Below are 14,210 nucleotides of genomic sequence, written 5' to 3' on the forward strand. Positions count from 1 at the left end.
GTCCGGTGGAAAAGGTGTTCTAATTCTCTAGATTATTTGAACATCGCCAACACCTGATTGTCCACTTACAAATTGCTGTTACAGAAAATTGAAAAAATTATCGGGTGTCATCCTGAAGATTTTTGCAAAGGACACACAAAAGTCATGGTTGCATAGTGAATCCGTGCACACGCGAGAGCAGAGAGACGAGAGCGTGTCCGAGGCGTGTGTAGAGAAGGGTATCTCGGTGAGCAGTGAGACTGACATGTGAGATTGACTGAGAGAACATGTTAGTTGGACGGTGATGTAAGTATATTGCACGTTGGGTGAGAATAATGCTTTTGTCGGGCGCATGGTTCAGAGTATAACTGGGTGAGCTGAATAGAGATATATAGAATATAATAAATATCTAAAAGTCGTATCGAACGTGACGACATCATCTTGCGAGAAAAAAGAAACTATTTTTTTCGCGCGTGTTGTCGTCGGAGAAAAAACCAAGATACATATGGAGAATCATACAAACATATGTATGTATATATCTATAATATATATTATTATATTTGGTTTTGATATGCGACACATACGCGTATAATATATATATTATATTTATATGCTAAACAACGTGATGTAAAAACGTAAGAAGCTTAGAAATATAATTGACTCTTACACCAAGGTCCAGATCAAGCCAGAGTATACCAAATGCAGCGGATAGAATGCACAGGAACACACAATCAATTAAACATACATATTATTTCGAGAACAGTAACCGTTCGGCGAGTTACGCGTTAAAGTGTTCTTTTTCCATTTTCGCTACTCGGTTTTAGTTACAGAGAGTGTTTCAGGCGTGGCAAGCTATTTTTTTTTTTAGCGAAAACTATTACCGATACACCGTTGATATTAATCTTCCTTTGTTCGACGTTGTTCGATGAGGCCTCTTGTGAGATACTGTAGTGGCCAATAAAATTGCACCGTTCCTTGAAAATACAGTTTCTTAATCAATTTATATGTACATCACACTATACCAAATTGTTTTAATTTTCAGGTATTTAATTGTTTTATGTTTAGCTTGACGTAACAGTTACTGCTCGTGTGAGTGGGAAACTAAAGACATTTTATATTTTTCAAGCGGTACAATTTCTATTGCCACTATCGTAGAGGGTTTTTGTGACTCAATAATTACTGTAATAATTTTTCTATTCTTTCTTTTTCAATTATCTCCTCGTTAAGCAAAACTGATATTGCTGTTTGCAATAACACTAATGACAGCACTATTTTAAAATAAAAAGTTACGTTAGAAAATAAAATACAAAAATTGTAAACATTTCGTGAACCACGTGAAATCTAGTAAGAATTCAATTTAGATATCAATAATAGTTTTAAAGGAAATAACTAGCACACGTCAGATGAAACACTCCGCACTATTATACAAAGACCGAACTCTCAGTTGTATAATTTATTTATTTACAACTGTTCACAGATAAAAATTACTCTTTCGTAGATTGTGTTTCGTTGGTAGACAGAGCTGAATAAAACAAGGATCTGTTGTAATATTCAATAGAAAATTGTTGTGGATAAACAACAGTATTTTGTTATTTTTAGTGTTATCATCGATCCGTTATAGTAACCGGGTTAGTACACGCTTGAGTCTCGAATTAAACATTTGTTATGCGTAATAAATATCGATTTTTTTCATTGCCTATTATATCTTTCTAAAAATACTAGAAATGGACTAATCAATAATGTTGTTGTGACAACGCAGTTAAACGGAATTTTTCTAATTTTTATGAATGTGAAAATTGCAAAACTAATAACAGGAATCGTTCAATAATTTTTTGTATAGATGACAATAAAGCTTAAATGAGAAAAGACGAATTTTGTCAACGAAGAAAGATTGAATAGCACTGTTCTACGCGATAATACCTCGACCCCGTTTCCAAGTGGCGAGCTCTTATCGAAGGAACACTGTAGTCACAGTTTTATCGCTATCGTTCGTTCCTTTTTTTCTTCTTTCATGTATTTCGCTCATTCTATACCTGAGAACCAGACTGTTGGTTGTCAGCCGACCAGAAACACAATAGTGATCACACATTAAGCAACATTACGCGTATCACTAAATCTATTGTGATGTGCAAAACAAGATTTCTTCATTTTATCAATTTAATTTCTGCAAGTAAAGAAAACAGTAACAGTGAGACAATACTAATAATCTTTTTACAACAATACAGTTTGATCATCGTTTCATTAAGTAATGGATTCAAGTTGACTTGGCTCTCAGGCATAGCATTCTTATCGGACGAAATGACTCAATTACAAAATCTGTATTCAACAACTCCGCGGATAACTGAAATCAGACGTGCACTAATCCGCGTTGGATTAAGTATCCAGCTCCGTCCAGCCTTCTTCAACTCGAGTTTCTCAACTGTGCTTCGATCTCGACGAGGCAAGCGATGGGCGACAGTATAATGATCAAGATCGAGCCAGGGAAAACCGATCTGAATCGATCGACGATTTCGCAGACTCGTTTTGCGTTTCGATGGCGTCGAACGACTCGCGGCAACGCAGAGAAAAAGAGAAACCGTGGGGGGAATTCGGGATGGAACAGAGCTGAAGTGACCGAAGTATGAAATAGAGAGAGAAAGAGAGAGAGAGACAGAGGGGTAGGCCTTCGAGTGAAACGCAGGGGCAAGAGAAATGGTTACCACGATGAAAACGGGTAGGGTTTTTAGGTCACAATCAGGCAAGAGATTCAGTCGGTGGATTAGTTGACCGCGTTAATGCTGATTAAGTACCTGGAAATGATGCTCTTCATCTTGGTATCCGGTGCAACGCCGTCTATATCGGTATCCTCGGTTGCGCCTAACCGGGCCCTCAGTCGATCTACGCTACTCTGCAGCCTCTCGATTTCAACTTCGTACTGGAAACGAAGAGACGTTCGCTTTTGTTAGTTACAAGACACACAGAGAACAGGACAGAGACGATAGAGACAGCTGTTCCGTTAGATAGACCAGAGAACGAAAAAAAAAATATATAGACGCGATGCGAGCGCGAGAGGAACTTGTTATCACACACATACGTTACAACGATGCAATATTATATATGTATTTACACACGAGAGTTAAACACGAGATTTTAGAAGTTCCTCTTTGACTTTTAGAAACGGAAGAATATTATTATTGCTGTTATACTAATTTTCGGCTGGTTCCTCGATTCGATGCGGCTGTGGGAATCGAAAACGGCGCTGGAAGAAAGTTTCCTTCGTTGATCTTGGTACCGTCGACGACGAATCATGTTGAATTTAATTGAATTCATTTGTAATCATAAAATTTCAGTACTCTTGAAACCACCAAAAACGTTTCTAGCCATCATTCGTCGTCGAAATCATTAAAGCTAACAACCATCGGGGAATTTACCTGATCGATGCTACGGTGACTACGCGACTTGCTCCTCCTAGTGGTGCAGCTCTCCTCTTCGCTAGTATCGGACAAGTCTCTCGTGGAATCCAACGACAGCCTCCTCCTGAGCTTCGTGCAGACGTTTTGATTCTGCTCCGAGTTATTCCGATGTGTCTGGTTATTCTGCCTCCACTGGTTCTGATTATTCCTCTGCAAATTCCTGACGTTGTTCTGCGGCGGTGGAGAAGGGCTAAGGTCAACGCCTCGTACCCCTTCAACCCCTCCGCCGATTCCATCCCTTTCTTCAGAACTAGTACTCCCTCTCCTACCGCTTCTTCCATGGTTCGGTTCCATGTGATAAACGGGATTAGCAAAAGCCAACGGGGCGGCGCTGAGTATATGGGCATTTGCGTTATTGCTGCTGAGATCCACTGGGCTGGAGCTCTGACTATAAGCAGCGAAACTCTGGTATCCTGAGGAAGCAACGTTGCTCAACTGGGAAATGGAGATCTGAGAGCCTTTCTGCGACTTCGACTCGGAGACCTCGTCGTCGGCGTACCTTAACAGATCGGACAGCTCGTCCAGGTTCCCATTGGCAGTCGTGTTGTTGGTCTTGCTGTTGTTATAATTATTATTCGGTTGATGGTTGATAGACAGCGTCAGATTGGATGACGGGTTCACCACTACGTTGGCGTTCACCGTGGTCTTCGAGACGTTATTGTAGTTCTGATGCTGGGTCTGGTTAGCGTTCTCTTCTTTGTTGCAGTGGTTTCTGCTCGCTGATCTGGAGACGTTGTAGTTGTTGTGATTGTAGTTGTCCTCTCTGTCGTGGATGTCCAGGTTTTGCAGTCTGGCCATGTTGTGTCTGTGGTTCTGTTGTTGCTGGGAGACGATGGTACAGATGTTCGGCTGGTTGTTCTGTGACGTGGTGATGTTGTAGTTCGAATCTTTCAGGTTGCTGTGGCTTTCGGATCTTGTGGGGCTGGTGGGATGCGTCTGGCAGTGGTTCACGTTTGCCAAACTAGCGCTGGCAGTCAGTCTGTATCCCGTGGTGGCCCTGTTGGTCCCAATTCCTCGGTGCTGTCTGACGATCGGCGTTGGTGAACGAGACACAAAGGCTGGTGGTTCTAGAGGATAATCGTCCGTGGTGATCTGCAGCTGAAGCTTCCCGTTGGCCGGCATGTAAGCGTTCCGAGGAAGAGTGGCAGCTCTGGCGACGTTAGGGCTGCGAGAACTGTTGTGGCCTAACGTGTTCGACTGCAACACCTCGTTGCTGTCCCTGATCGTCCCGTTCAAAGTGCTGTGATTGCTCAACGTCGAGGTTGCCGAGACTGAGAGATTCGTGTTACTGTTCGCAATCGTGGGATCGTTGTAGCGGAAAATGTTGTTCTGCAGGTTCGGGTAGCGATGCGATGTTGGCACTGGACTTGGACCCGGTTGATCCAGCGCCAGAGAAATCCTTTCAAGGATCTCCGGCAGCCTGGACGGGGGCAGTGATGACGAGGAAGATGATATTGAGACTAAACTCTCCCGCAGCAGCGCGTGTAACAAGGATAACTGCTTGCCCAGATCAATGTAGCCGTCGAATTCGAGAGAGTTGTTGGCTGGCGCGTCCTTTGGCAGAGGGCTCTGTAAAGGAGAATTTTGTGCATCAGTAACGATATACTTTTTAAACGATACTGGATGAAATAGTATTTGAGATAGAATTGGAATCAGTGTTCAATTTATCTTTAATAAATCGCCGGAAACTTAAATGGTAATTAAGGAGTACAAGCTTCCAAATATGAATAAGTGTCCGGTGACTTATGGATGGAAGTGTGTATGAGTAAATGGGAAATATAACGTACGCTGATCAGCTGGAGGAAGTTTTTCATAGAGGGAGCTTCCCGCTCTAGCAGGTCGTTCATAAATTCCATAAAATTCTCTTTCCCTTGGAATCTCGTGAAGTTCGCGAGCGTTTGGAGAGTCTTGGCCACCAGGGTGAGATTCCTCGCTGCCTTTTCGTTCGGGTATTCTGAAAACAAGAACAACTTTCATTAGTTTATACTTTTCACGAATATCTTAACATCTATCTTATTGATCACTTATAATGAAGACACAGAAATGATGTTTGTATGCAGACGCAAGCTCACCGTGGGTGATGTTGAAGAGAGACGGGCTGAGAATAGCTGGGCACAGGAATCTAAGAAATATGTTCGCGGAGATTAGGTTGTCTGCGATGTCCTCGCGGCCCATGTCGGCCAACCGTTCGCGGAATATACGGAAGCATTCGCGCAATTCGAGCGGGAAGTGTGCGTGGCTAGCCAGTATCCTGCCCCAAGCCAAATCCACCGCAGTCCGCAAATTCTGCTGTTGTTTGTGCAGGGCCGCCACTGAAGCAACCTTCAGCGGGTCCACCTCGCAGTCGCCACCCTCTACTGCGCCCCTGACCACGGCTCCCAAGGTCTCCTGCAGGTACCTGTCGCCCGTCAACTTCAGATAGGCCTCCATCGCCTTCGTGGCTAAGGAATTTCCTCGAAAGGTGAGCCTCTCGTCGTCTGAAATAAAAAGTTCATCGTTACCGTACCACTCGATACAAACATATTCACTCTTTCGGACTTTTAACCCCCGAACGCTCCGCAGAAACTGTTGCATAAAACGGCTTGGGACAATGGTTCATCCATTTCTGCTTTACACTTTAAATCATATTTTAACCCTTTGCACTCCGAATTATTTTTCAATTATGTTTGAATTATTAAACAACTCACTACTATTTCACGTGTTCCATTTGGAATTTACTTCAAAGGACAGTTTCTTGACTCCTATTTATTTTGAAACAACTTTGTTTACTAATTATATTAAATATAGCTCTCAAACTTTGTTATAATATATTTGTAGAACTTATTAAGGACTGATCTCGAAACAAAGCCTCCTTGATTTTCGTCTTATTTCCAGCCACAGGATCGACCTGACCTAATTTCTGCCACGAATTATGAAACACCCAGTATAATTCCATTACAGAGATCATCATTATCAAGCCAGTTTCCTGCCTTTCCTACTGGACCCATGTCTCCACGATACACAAACCTGAACCGTTCGTTCCAGGAATCATGACTGGGCATATCAAGGGAAGTCTTGACGGCAGCAACTCACCTATTCTGTGTATATCCATCATAACCAAGTCGGCAAGAAACTGTGGCGCTTTCTTTTCTCGTTGCATGACAGCCACCAACGCGGTGGCGATGTCCTCTTTCGCTTTCACGGCGATCACCGGCTCTAATTTCTCGCAGAGTGACTTGTAGTCCGATTTCAGGTATTCCAGGAATTCCTGGTATACCTGCACGGGTAGTATGTCCACGGATTGGAAGCGGCATTTCACCCTAAGCGTCGGTGGTTCCTTTAAAGGACCCTTGTCCCCGACCACCGGGTACCACTTTTCTGTTAAATAACGCGACGTCACGTTGTGCACGGGTATGCTCACGGAACCTGAGAACAAGGATCAAAGGATTTTACCATTAATTAATTGTTATTACGACTAGACTGCGGTTCTTTATGCGAAATAAAAGTCGCCTGCATCGGTTGCAAGAAATAGAAACCAAATTGGATGTTATTTCTTCCCTTAACCCCTTGCACTACTATTTATTTGATGGCTATAGTGATTCAAAATTCTTCATAGTCCAGATTTCACAGAAAAAAAGGAAGTTTATATATGTATAATATTTATTGTGTGCGTATGTTTTTTCCAAAGGTTATAATATCGACTATAAGAAAATAGAACTTTATTTCGGTTTAATGCAAATTAATAATTACAGATTTAGTAGACTCTGTTCAGAATCTTCATCACGAGTCTGACTCGATATTGTAGGGCAAGGGGTTAATGATTTAAATAGAGGAGAAATCATATATTGACATCTTCAATTTTTGAAATCTTGACAATAATATTGACAACAATTTTGAATTTCATCTAGTCAATTTTCCTATAAATGCTTAAAGATCCGCAGTCTTGTTATGACATAATGCGGGAATATTTAAATTGTGGTTGTCAACCCCTCAGGGACGACTCTAAAGAATATTTAAAAACTCATTACTAGACCTTAGAGCTTAGTAAGACTCCAGAAATGAACATGGAGATTTTTCTCGAATAAAATTTAATTTGATTTACACCATGGAAGATCGAAAGTAGTTTTCATGACAGGTTGCTGGTACTGTGATTGCGTCTACGTGTTGCTTAACAGAGAAAGTATTATATAATTCGATCTGAACTTTGAACGATGAAATTCTAAATCGTTTCGGTGATAGGGGCTGAAGGCATAAAATGTCTCAATCAAATGTCACGCAACAATTTTGATAAAAGAACTTATCATACGTAAATATACGTATACGAATTAATTTAATATTAGGTTGGAGAGAAAATTATGTCGTATTTCAAAGAAAACATTTGAATCAATTTATAGAAATATATGTTTAACCCTTTGCCTTACAATATCGTGTTAGATTCGTAATAAAGATTTAGAACAGAGTCTAATAAACATATATGTGATTAGTCTCCTTTAAACCGAGATGAAATTCTATTTTGGTTTTGTTAATGTATAGTTATTGAATAACATGTAGACATACAATAGATATAAATTTTCTCCTTTTGTAGGAAATTACGAGAACTACAAAGAAAGTTCTAATCATTGAAACCGTAAAATAAATCGTAGGGGAAGGGGTTAATATTATTCAATGATATAATTTCACCAGTAACATGCGTGTTTGATTTAAAAGCAAAATGACCTGCTTATTTCAAATACGACAGTGTTTTAATTAATGTTAAATTAAAAATGCCTCACCGATCAGGACATTTTTGTCTCTCTTCTTCTTCCGGTCAGCCTCCCTGTACAAGTTAACTTGTATAGTGTTGACAGAAGGCAAATGATGAAAGTCAAAGTGTTCGCCCCAGAAGCAAAGGTCGGCCTTCAATTTCGCCGTGGTTCTCGCGTACAGGGTGCTGTCTAGACAGACCTCGCAAAAATATCGCTTCTTCGCCGCCACACCTTTCGCCTCGAGCAGCCAGATCTGCAGAGAATTGTCCGTGCGTCTTGTCTGCTCCGCGTCCGGTTGAACGGATTTCCTTAAACTGAATACGAGCACACGATGTCACTAGAATTCAGATCTTCCATGATCACTAGACTGCGGATCTTTATGCAATTATAACAAAAATGAATAGGTGAAATTAAAACAGTGAGAACATTAGAAGAATTTAAAAATTCTGTCATATTATTTTCAACCTTTTATCCATGGTGACAAAAAAAAATAAATTTCTATTTCATTCCAGTTTGTTATAATTCAGGTAAAACATTTTTATTTTGCATAAAGATCTGCTGTCAAATATTCACATAAAATATCTAGATAAAGCCGCGATCAAATTCTACCCTTAGGAAAAAATTTAGTTCGCTCAGTTTTCGATTTTCAGAGTTACAATTAATAGACTGCGGATTTTTTGCAGACTGTTTTTCAGTTGACCGACTCAGTCTTGCCATAAATGCATAAAATCCGGAGTCGGAAAAATGATGCATTGACTTTATTGAAAATTGACGAACCCGAAGAATTTCTCAATATTTTATTACAATTTGAGAAAGCAGAAAATCGAACGTAGGCCCGCATTAAAAAGTTGGAAAGAACAACTTTCAATATTTTCAAAATTCCTTTTCCAAATCGTATTTTCAAAAAATCCAAATTGTACGTTCCAATATGAAAAGTTATAGTCTTTTGAAAAGTATCCGAATATTATAGCGAGTAAAAATTGTAGAGTTAGCGATTGGGGACAGAAATAAAAATTTCGGTTCGCGTAATTCGCAGCCGGAAGCCTCGAATTCGTCAGAGGGCATTCAGGATTGCCGGTTGTCTGGCTTGGCCGAGGAAAAAGAAGCGAAAGAAGAAACAGAGGAACGGTACCAACCTGTGTAACCACTGGTCCCGTTCGTGAGCGGTCCTGCAACTAAAATACTTGGGCCCACCGGTGCTGGGTGTGACCTGGAAGCAGTGAGGTCTGCCAAGCAGGCTTGGATGCAGCGGTGTCACGGCCGCGAGGTCCATCGAGGTCACCGCCTGTCCGCAGAGGAGGGACTCGTGTGAACGGCAACCCCGAAGACCGGCGCCACGTTGCTTCTGTCGCTCGAGCTTCGTCACGCTCTTCGTCCTCTTCAGCGGGTTCGAGCGGAACGACCTCTTCGAGAAGAAATTCTGCGAACGGAAAAAGGAGACCTGTGAATGCGTGTCGCGTGACGTAGATCGTCATTGAAATTGGTCGTCAAGAGAACTGTCCTCAGTAAAACAGTTATTATTACAGGATCTTTATGCATTTATGAAGAAATTGATTGGGCGAAATATAAAACAGTAGAAGATTTTAATTAATATAACAAAGTCGTTAAGGGATGAAATCAATTTTTATATTATTCCTGCTTTCCACAATCAATGCAAAACATTTTTACTTTGCATAAAGATCAGCAGTCTAGTGATTATATTTCATTCGCCATAATTATAATAATCTCTTCGAACGAGGCTATTCATATAATTACGATCGAACTTCATGTAGAGGTAAATTCGTTTGATCGTTCAATTTCAAATAGTAAAGTAAAAATACAAAAATAATCCCTGGATAAACAATCCAAGAGTGGCTAACATTTCACGTTAACAATTTATTTTTAGCTTCACATTACACATTGTTTTATTCAGTCCTAGAAGAACAGTAAATATAAACGTATTTTTATCAGTTCTACTAAGAAGTCATGAACACACATAATTGTGTATTAACATATATTGTATTAATTGTTACATGAAATTACATTAGCCGGCTTTAAATACTACAATTCCGAATTGTTTTGCAACAATACGATTTGATGTTAGCGCGAAGAAAATTTGGGAAATTCTTATTCTGCCTTGAAGGAGGAAAACCGATTCTAAAATTGTTGCAGGAAATGTGAATCACAAAAAGCATTCAACTTCCGGACGCCGCCGGGAAAGTTTTATTCTCTTTTCGGATGGAGTTTTGTAGGTGGTCGCGCCACGTGAAAATCGAATCTGAAGTTCTTTGCGAGCGTAAAAAGAAATATAAGAGGAGCAGAAAATTGCAGTCTGAATGGGAAAGGGGAAGCGAAGAGAGAGATTGAGGGAGGCGCGGATTTGAAACGAAGTGAGTTATGTATTTTAAAAACCATGTTGCACTTTCTAATCAAATCTGACAAATCAAATCTGAATTTTACATCTGACGAATAAAATGTTACTTTTAAATTTTTAGTTTCAGTAATTATTTTAGAATTTAATGTTTTATATAAATACATAGTATTGCTAGAGATATAGTATTTGTATTTTGTATTAGTGGGTAACTTTTGTGTATTAGGGGTTATTAATTGTATAAAATTTTTTCGTTTCATTTCTTAGACAAATCTGAGATTAAGAGCTAACAAATAATATCAACTGAACAATTTTACAAGCGTACTGAATATTTCCAATATTACAATCATCAAATTCAACATATCTGAATTTTAGATTTGATGAATGTAAATAGTATTGCAAGAGAGATATTTAGCTTAATTTTATAGAGTAAAATTGTTTCGTTCCTTTTGTATTAGAGGTTGTTAATTGAATAAAATGTTTTCGTTTCATATCTTCGATAAATCTGACAATGAGATTAAGAGCATATTGAATATCTCCAATATTACAATCAGCAAATTCAGCAAATCTGAATTTTAGATTTGATGAATATCGTAAAAAAAGTAATGTTAAAGTTAATATATTATATAGATAGTATTGTAAGAGATATTTGGTTAAATTTTATAGAGTAAAATTAAGTTTCGTTTTGTATTAGAGATTACTAATTGAATAAAATGTTTTTTGTTTCATATCTCCGATAAATCTGAGATTGAGAGCATATTGAATATCTCCAACATTGCAATCAGCAAATGTGGGAGCAAGAATTACCCTAAAATGTGAACGGAGTTTAAACAGAAGCTGGGAGAAGCATGTCGAAGCACTGGACGCAGCCGAAGAACATTACGCATCACGTTAACACACTTTTCAAACGTCTCGCACTCGGAGATACATCCCTCTCCGCTCGCAGCACAAGAAACGATTGCATGATGGATTGGAAATGCTCTTCGCGAATGTCCATTTCGTTGCATTAATCCTCATTAGTCACGCACAGATAAAGATCCTGATTGAAATTGAAAATGCAATGCCGCGCCGATACTCACGTCTTTTTCACAGAGGCCTAACCGAACTTTAAACGCGATACGCAACGTTAATCCCAAGACTCGATTTGATTCGGATAACAAGTCGGCCACGCTAATGATCGTACAAAACGGCGGCGAGGAGGGAACCGGTAGCAGATGTTAGCAGTGGCCGCGAGTGAAAATCATCGACTGACTCTCTCTCCCGAAGCGACATCGGGAATCTTTCCTGACATTGCTCCCAAGTGAAAGGTATTTCGCCGTCGCGTCCGATGCTGGGAGGCATCGCCACACATACAATATTCGGATCAAGTACAACGTGCTCGAGCGATCCTTACCGCCTGTGACTAAATGGTAAAGGGACCTAATGATTTATTGCATGACCAGGTTTATAAACATACACCGTGAAAACATCCACACCAAAATGTCACATATGTATAATATATCGTGAATAAACACGATTCCTTCATTTCGTGTCTTCAGCGTCGAAAAGCATAGATGATAAAACTTCTTCTTGTCCTTAATTAATTATCTCACGAAACTTTTACCAATGAATTCCTGATGGTTTTCCGATTGAAACGAGTCCAAACACGATATTATTCGGATCGTAATTATTTGTTTAATTCGTCATACAGTAGAACCTCGATTACACTGTCCAACAAATTTCAACTTTTTAAAAGTATTTCGATTCCCACTATGCGATTCTTATAGAGTTTCCCGCGCTGATTCCGAATCTGTTTTTCATTTTTTCCCTATACGTCCAGTTTTTGAGAAAATGGAGTTTAAAAAAAAAACATATTTTTCAACTTTAAACAAATATTGCGATGTTATTATAAAAGATATTGAATTGTTCTTTACAGCAAAAGATTCTGTAGACTTTCCCGAATACAGTGATATCCAATATTAATACATCATGATTGTTTAAACATGTTTAAACAAGTGGGAATCGAAATACTTTTTGGCTGTTGGACAGTGTTATCCGAACTAGTCAGGAAACCTAGGCAGCAGGAGTTAAATAAAAATTTACTTCATCCCTTAATAGACTTTTCACAATGAGAACAACATAATAATATGCTTAGACTTTTCTAATCTCGCACTGTTTTATATTTTACCCAGTCAACTTCTTCATGAATACATGAACATTCGCAGTCTAATTTTACAAATTTAATTCATTTACGTGAATTAAACAGGTAAATACGAACGAAATTGTGCCGTGTTTGGCCTCGTTTTAATCAGAAAGATGTCACGAATATGTTGGCGAAGTTAAATTGTTACTATTTGCATATTTGATCACTTTATGTACCATTTATCTCCGTCGATTAACACTCCACGAACTTTCCCGGTTACCTAATCCGGTTGGAATTACTTTTACGGAATATTTGACACAGTTTCAGAGGATTTATGTAATTCACTGTTTTATACTTCAGTTTTCTGAAGGTCGCAGAAAGTGTAACGCTTCTGTGCACGATAGCGTACTCTCTTTGTTTACCGGGGATTTTTCAACAAGATCGCCGAGATGATATCGAACGTTAACTCGCCCGTTCCACTTTCCTCGACTTTTTGAACGCGTGTGTCGCCTTTCTCGGGTCATCGGATAAAGACAAGTTGGCCATGCGCCAAGGTAACTCGGAAAGAGTCCAAAGTGTTTTGCATGTTCCCGGAAGTGCACTCGGCAGTGCGACGGGTCGCCAAGTTCTCCCGACTTTCCGTCGAAAATTACGATTAATAAGAATCTATGGGACATTTGCCTGGAAAGTCTCAAATATCGCGGGGAATTATTACTCCCGCAAGTTTATTCTTTTATGGTTATGAAAACGATTATGGTTACGGTCCGCTTCTTGAACGCGACTTGATAGAATTGTAGAAAAGGAAAACCAAGATTTATCTAATCTTACAATTTCGGAATCATTTTGCACAGTTATTTTGTTCTGAATATTGAGGAATTAGTATATATTCTTCCTGCTGGGTCCATTGTTAAATGGATCAACAAATTACGTTAATTCTTGTTTGCGAAACGTACCCCATCGAATCAAAATTATACTGACCCCTGACGTGCAATTAGTGTTGTTGTACGTTAAGAGGTCACGTAAACGTTTCTCGTGGGCATTTAGGTATAGAATGCAACGAACACATAGCTGCAGCAACGCGATAAGAGATAATGTTGCCTACGAACATGAATTCCTGCGTTCAATTCCTTCTTCATGCACTGCTTTTAAAATCTTAATATTAACCTTTAGACGAGTGAATTACGATTACGCGATGAATTAAGGAAAAGACGTAACACTTCTAATCTAAAATTTTAGAGAATTGGATAAAATATTGCATAATTGAATCTCTTTACAGTAAAGTCTTGATCTAAGCCGGACGGAGCTGTACGATCTTGGTCAGGTCGCCTACCCCCTCCACTGAGGTCGGCTATATCGATGTGAACCACTACATATGCAGTAACTTCGCTGTCCTTTTCCACATTCGACGAGGTAACAAAGGAATAGTAGTAGTGGTCGCTAATGACCTCGATGTTAATGCGACCTTTATAAATAAACAATTTAAAAAAAAAAAAAGGAATAGTAGCCCTACACGATTTATGTCGGAGCACGGACCCGAGGATCCGACTTAGATCAAGACTTCACTGTATCAACAATCTCTTCTT

At 39.5% G+C, this 14,210-nt stretch overlaps 1 protein-coding gene across 10 annotated transcripts in view; it reads right to left on the bottom strand.

Moving 5' to 3' along the window:
- Positions 1-14,210, bottom strand: part of Raskol (Ras GTPase-activating protein raskol) — a 204,631-nt gene that overhangs the window by 3,782 nt on the left and 186,639 nt on the right. For 9 of the 10 annotated variants that reach the window (XM_076425070.1, XM_076425096.1, XM_076425124.1 and 6 more), the window contains 8 exons: positions 9,292-9,575; positions 8,183-8,469; positions 6,504-6,836; positions 5,504-5,908; positions 5,219-5,385; positions 3,390-5,000; positions 2,769-2,893; positions 861-953 (listed from right to left, as the gene is read on the bottom strand). In XM_076425070.1, the coding sequence (XP_076281185.1) occupies positions 861-953; positions 2,769-2,893; positions 3,390-5,000; positions 5,219-5,385; positions 5,504-5,908; positions 6,504-6,836; positions 8,183-8,469; positions 9,292-9,575 (3,305 nt within the window). The remainder of the gene's footprint in view (positions 1-860; positions 954-2,768; positions 2,894-3,389; positions 5,001-5,218; positions 5,386-5,503; positions 5,909-6,503; positions 6,837-8,182; positions 8,470-9,291; positions 9,576-14,210) is intronic. The other variant, XM_076425061.1, reaches the window with a different exon arrangement.

This window comes from Lasioglossum baleicum, chromosome 1 (assembly GCF_051020765.1).
Source record: "Lasioglossum baleicum chromosome 1, iyLasBale1, whole genome shotgun sequence".
Taxonomy (NCBI): Eukaryota; Metazoa; Arthropoda; class Insecta; order Hymenoptera; family Halictidae; genus Lasioglossum; species Lasioglossum baleicum.